The sequence below is a fragment of the Perca flavescens genome, chromosome 22, assembly GCF_004354835.1.
Source record: "Perca flavescens isolate YP-PL-M2 chromosome 22, PFLA_1.0, whole genome shotgun sequence".
NCBI classification, from domain to species: Eukaryota; Metazoa; Chordata; class Actinopteri; order Perciformes; family Percidae; genus Perca; species Perca flavescens.
This window is the reverse complement of record NC_041352.1, coordinates 2,047,601-2,054,077: the sequence shown is the minus strand read 5'-3', so window position 1 is coordinate 2,054,077 and position 6,477 is coordinate 2,047,601. Positions and strand designations below refer to the sequence as shown.

General features: G+C 40.0%; 1 protein-coding gene across 6 annotated transcripts in view; it reads left to right on the top strand.

Annotated features, from left to right (window-relative positions):
* Window positions 1–6,477, top strand: part of sspo (SCO-spondin) — a 104,628-nt gene that overhangs the window by 941 nt on the left and 97,210 nt on the right. For all 6 annotated transcript variants that reach the window (XM_028568803.1, XM_028568804.1, XM_028568802.1 and 3 more), the window contains exons 2-5: window positions 179–263; window positions 3,605–3,814; window positions 4,758–4,840; window positions 5,935–6,105. In XM_028568803.1, coding sequence (XP_028424604.1) covers window positions 211–263; window positions 3,605–3,814; window positions 4,758–4,840; window positions 5,935–6,105 — 517 coding nt within the window. In that variant the 5' untranslated portion in view covers window positions 179–210. The remainder of the gene's footprint in view (window positions 1–178; window positions 264–3,604; window positions 3,815–4,757; window positions 4,841–5,934; window positions 6,106–6,477) is intronic.

Sequence of the window (6,477 nt, the reverse complement as noted above, 5' to 3'; positions counted from 1 at the left end):
AGCAACAACATCGGATTGATTGGTAAAAGTCCATAGGCATACTCATTAGGCCTGAACCTGCCTGACTGAAGAATTTCTTCAGCTGCTAATTATGGGGACTTTATTTCCTTTAAGACAAAAATGATATTTAATTAGAAATTATGAATACAAAGACTTGACCGCAAACTTTTTTTTACAGGAATTCTGAGCACAAACATTCAGCAGAGGACCATGGGGACTCTACTGCTGACTCTCCTTGGACTGCAGATAGTGATGGGAATGGGGTAAGCATGATTCAGACCAGTCAAAGCTGGATTAAGCCCATTCTTTAGACTGTTTACTGGGGCAGGGGTCTTCAGTGATTTTTAGTCCAAGGACCCCTTAGCTGAAAGTCAGACATAGCAGGGACCCCCTACTTCATATATTGTGCATAAAATGCAGTTGCACCAGGCCAACAATAACGTGTAGGGCGGCCTAAAGCCTTTACATGTAGCCTACCTTTTTATGATACGTACAATACTAATCTCAAAGTAATAATTATTGATATCATGTTGTAATGTTAAACATACATGTGGAATGCACAGTAACTGCATCTGTGGATGGCTAGCTTACTGGCTATCTGTAGGCCAGTAACTCTATCAAACACGTTGTGTAAGTGAAATTAGTTAGCTTTTTCCATGAATAGGCAGATTTATCTTTGCTAATAATACGTTGGATTAAAAAAAAAAAACTCAAAAAACTCTGAGGACCCCCTAGGGGTCACATACGCCCTGTTGAAGATCTCTATAGAGCAGGGGTCTTCAACATTTTCAAGCCAAGGACCCCTTAACTGAAAGAGAGACGGAGTAGGGACCCCCTACTACATATATAGTGCCCTCCACAATTATTGGCACCCCTGTTTAAGATGGGGTCATGGACTTCTAAAAATTCTCCTTCTTTTTAAACAACATAGAACCCAAATGCAAAAAAAGAGAAAAATCCAACCTTTTATTTAAATACATTACTTTGGTGGTAAAAAAAAAATCACATTTAGAAAAAAAAAACTTGAAATCATGTGTCCCACAATTATTGGCACCCCTAACAATTCCGCTGAAAAATTTAATTGATTTTTTTTTAAATATATTTTTCTGTAGTGGCTAAAGTTGGTCAGGGTATCTAGGAACTTTTAAATAGTAATTCATGACTTCCTGTTTCCCTGGTGTATAAATATGACGTGACACAGAGTCCTAATTCTCTTACCCATTTGTCAACATGGCAAAGACAAGAGAACACACAATTCAAGTAAGGCAGATGTGTGTTGACCTTCATAAGTCAGGCAATTGCTACAAGAAAATAGCCACTCGCCTTAACTTGCCCGTATCTACAGTCAGAGGAATCATTAAGAAGTTTAAAACAACTGGAACAGTGACAAACAAGGCTGGAAGAGGTCCCAAGTTCATCTTGCCACAACGCACAGTGAGGAGGATGGTAAGAGAAGTAAATAAAAGTCCTAAGCTCACTGTCACAGAATTGCATCAAAGAGTGGCATCTTGGGGTCACGAAGTCTCCAAAACAACCATCAGACGCTCTCTACATGCCAACAAGCTGTTTGAGAGGCATGCAAGGAAAAAGCCTTTTCTCACTAACACTCACAAACGTAAACGTCTGGAGTTTGCTAAGCGGCACTCGGACTTCAACTGGGATTGTGTGCTTTGGTCAGATGAGACTAAGATTGAGCTTTTTGGCAACAAACACTCTAAGTGGGTCTGGCGTAAAACAAAAGATGAGTATGCCGAAAAGCCCCTCATGCCCACCGTGAAGTATGGTGGCGCTTTGGGGCTGTTTCTCTTCCAAAGGCCCTGGGAACCTTGTTAGGGTGCATGGCATTATGAATGCTTTGAACAACCAGGACATTTTAAATAAAAACCTGATGGCCTCTGCCAGAAAGCTGAAGATGGGTCGTCACTGGGTCTTTCAGCAGGATAATGATCCTAAACATGTGGCAAAATCTACACAAAAATGGTTCAGCAGTCACAAACTCAAGGTCCTCCCATGGCCATCTCAGTCCCCAGACCTCAACCCAATCGAAAACCTGTGGGGTGAGCTAAAGAGGAGAGTGCATGAGAGAGGACCCAGGACTCTGGATGATCTAGAAAGATTGTGCAAAGAAGAATGGTCAAAGATCCCTCTCTCTGTGTGCTCCAATCTTGTGAAATGTTATAGAAGGAGATTAAGTGCTGTCTTGTTGGCAAAAGGGGGTTGTACAAAGTATTAACATCAGGGTTGCCAATAATTGTGGGACACATGATTTCAAGTTTTTTTTTTTTCTAAATGTGTGATATTTATTTATTTTTTTTTACCACCAAAGTAATGTACTTAAATAAAAGGTTGGATTTTTCTCTTTTTTTGCATTTGGGTTCTATGTTTAAAAAAAGGAGAATTTTTAGAAGTCCATGACCCCATCTTAAACAGGGGTGCCAATAATTGTGGAGGGCACTGTATTGTATAAAATGAAGTTGCATCTTAAACTGGGCCTACAAAAACCTGTGGGTCCACCTAAAACCTTTTATACATGTATTTTTGCATGGAATACTAAGCTATTAAAATTATTTTATAAATCAGGTTTTAATGTTACACATACATGTAGCACTGTGAATCCTTATACTGTATCTGGGGATGACATTAGTGGCATCCTTACCAATAGGCCAGTAAGCCTGTCATCAGTATAATAATATGTTGGATTCATTTTAGGACTTTTTCATTTTTTAAATTGAAAATAATTACAAAACGTAACAATAATTTAGAGGCCCCCCTGCATTGACTCTGAGGACCCCCTAGGGATCACGGACCCCCTGTTGAAGATCCCTGCATTAGAGTATACTGTAGAGATGAGGAAGGTGAGAAAGATATAATGTGAAAACGGTAATGAGCAAGACTCACCTGTCTGAGTGCATACTGTGTAAATCATAGTAAGTTCATATTAAAATAATGCTTCTCCAAGCACAAGGCCCTAACCCCCCCGACCAACCAGTTTCAGTAGAAATACTTGTTACAGTAGATAGTCCAAAACACATCAGGCTCTATACTGAAGGTAAAGCTGTTAAGGTTTTAATAGTGCTTAGGATTTAGTTTTTGAATAATGTAAATGGCTGAATGTGCTTCATAGACTGGAGTGTATTGAAGTAATGAGCAGTTGCAGCAAATGAGACAATATTGTAACGCTTAACTCTATTATTCTGTTAAAACACATTATAGAAAAAACTAGTTACATTAATAAGCTTCCACTTCCATGTTCTGTGTATCAGTAAGGAACTTGTTTATATGTTGCTTGCCATAATAAAATTACATAAGAACGGCTACTGATGATATTTTTCTTCTAATTCCGTGTCTTTTTATTACAGAACTTCATTACAACCTAATTACATTTGCACTATCAGTCAACACATACCTTACTAACTTTGTCTGTTGCTGTCTTGGTATGTGTTTTATAATAGGGATCTTTTATGCAAGTAGTGAGCAGAAGTATCTTCTTGGCCCTCAGTATTCAGGACCTTGAATTCAACTTTATGCAAGTACCAATGTGGACAACAGTTCACTTGAAAATGAAGTATTAGAGAGGACATTAAATCTATGTATTGTGCTTCAGACACTGGTGTGAACACACGGTGGAGGAGAGAGTGGAGCGAGTCCTTTCCCCACGCCTGCAACTTGAAGTGAGCTGTTCACAGGTGTATCAGTACAGCACCCAGGGCTGGAGGCTGGATGTGGACAGGATGCGCATCAAACACGGCGGTGATGATGGCATCGCACTCTACTACATACAACAGGGTCTGAACGCATCCTGTTTCTTGTACAAGTAAGTGAAAAGTTAAGTCATTGTCAGTCTGTTGGTATGTCTCTTCGTCTTTCATGTTTGAAGAGTTTCTGGTAAACAGAGTAACTCGGGGTGTTCTCAGTTCTTGACTTCAAAAGCATAATGGAAGTATGGCTGGTGTTGATTATATTAGAGATGTTACAATTCCATTTTTTTCTTCCTGTAACCGATTCTCATTCCGATACCTGAACCTGTGCATGGCCGGTACCGAGTACCGATCAGACACCAGTGCGTAAAAAACGTTATAGATATTATTATTTTTTTAACAGTTGTACACTACTAACCATGTATGGATGTGATATGATATTTTAACTTTCTTTTGTTGTCTACTTTGATAGTAGAGATAAAGAACATAAAGAAACTACTTTATCTTTCCAATTTCAGATGAAAAAGCCAGCATGAAACATTTCCCAGATCACATTTCCTCTAGTATTATGTGTTGTGGTGGGAATGTGGTGACGGATCACGTTTCGGTTGGTAAGGGCACGTTTGGGTAAGGTGGGCGTGGGTAGGATTAAGGGGGAACAGCTGGAACATAAATGATATGTGTATATTACACCCTCCTGGGGAAACCAACTTAACAACCAACCCAGTGCAGAGAATAGTTATATACAATGATCCAAATCTGGAAAATTCCACCAAATTCAGCGTCCGCAAATTCTGTGTTGCCCTGGTTATTGCCTTCACAAAAGTGAGACATTTCTTAAAACAATGCCTAATGCTATGTGTTTTCTTTAAAGGTGTACACGTTTGGTCAGCTCGGGTAGATGATGTACTTTTGAACATACAACAGTATCCAATTAACTGGCTTTAAAGGATAACATGCTGAATCTGTAAGGGAAGCTGGTCCATAATGCCCGTAATTCATAGCAATGCAGTATGCAGTACCTATTGGCTCTTCACCTGATGTGTCTGTTGTTCTAAGGTCCCCAGAGATGGAGATCCAGATGGTGAACCAGACAGTGAGGGCATGTTGTGAGGGCTGGGGCGGACCACGCTGCACTGAAGGTGAGAACAAGAAACTAACCAATCAAGATGCATGTACAGTATGCCTGCATCATGCTTAGTTTACATGTGAAATAAAATTGTGGTTAGGTTCAGGGACAGATACAGGTTCCACAGTTACCTGATTTAGGTTACAGGGACAGGTTCTGGATTCTGGTACAGGTAACTGTACAGGTTCAGATGGCATGGCAGGGAATGTGTGGAAATGGACCAGTTATACTGCAGGGCTAATGAGACAAAGTGGAAACAGGTGAGCAGGTGAAAGAGAGACAAAGTCAGGATGGATGGAAATGCAGGGTGCTGGGGTGGTGAGACTGTGGCTGAAGGGTGGGAATGACTGAGGACGACTATGTGACATTGTCATTTCAAATGAAGTACTAAATATTATACTCAAAGAAGTATAGCAGCGTATGACATTACACATGACATTGTGTCTTAGGAAATAAGCCTATAAGAAAAGTATTACAAATCACTGTAACTACTTTGAATTACCAATTAATAATACGAAAACAACCTACCAATGACTTTTCCACAGGTTTCTTTCAAGATCTAATCTGGATTTAATAAAACACTATTTCTCACGTATTTTAAAGATCTAAAGACAGTGACTACACCAGGATAGTCTATATCCTCGATGTTCCACTTCCGGGATTGCTCTGGTGCCGTGGGAAATTCAGCTGGATGCATGTATTTTCCGTCCCCCTTCCTCTTTCTTTGCGTTGGCGTTCTAACCTCTGGTGGATTGGTGAGGACTATGGTTAACTGCTCCTCAGATCTCTGCAGGGTAAATCCAGACAGCTAGCTAGACTATCTGTCTAGTTTTTGACTATTTTTATTTTCTTAAAAAAAAAAGAAAAGAAAAATGCCATTAAACCAGAGCACCTTATCCTCCCATCCCCGAATGCTATGTGGAGTAGCCAGACCTTCCTTCAGTATGCTTTGGAGGAGGGTCTGGCAAAGCGAGACTAACACCAGGATGTTCCTGTCCCATTTTCTTTTCTCATATATATATTTTTTCATCCTTCTTCTCTCTAACCCATTTCCTCTACATTTCCATCCTTTTTATAACATTTTTCTCTCTGTCCTCCACCCCCCAGGTGTGGGTGTACGTGGCCAGTGTTACTCTACGTGGAGTTGTGAGAAGTTCCCTGGGGTTCAGAACTCCTCTCTCATGCCCATGGAGCAGTGCTGCAGCAGCCTGTGGGGGCTGAGCTGGAGGAATGCCTCCGACCACACCTGCTTGTCTTGCACCTATACTCTTGTCCCTGGTCAGAGAGCATCCATGCACATCTGCACACACATGCACATACACATACTCAGTGGTGGAATACGTATTCAGATCCTTGACTTAAGTAAAAGTACTAATACCACACTGTAGAAATACTCTGTTACGAGTAAAAGCCCTGCATTGAAAATGTTACTGAAGTAAAAGTGTGTAAGTATTATCAGGTAAATTTACTTAAAGTATTTATTATTTATTTGAGTAGTGCTCAATGCAGAAAAATCCTCCCATTTTAGAAACTGGACACAACAATAGTTCTGTTTTTAATCGGCTAGTCCTTTCAGCTGTACAGGCCTGTATATTGTTGGGTAGTTTAATTTATAATAAAACATCAGATTTTATGCAAAAAAAAAAAAGT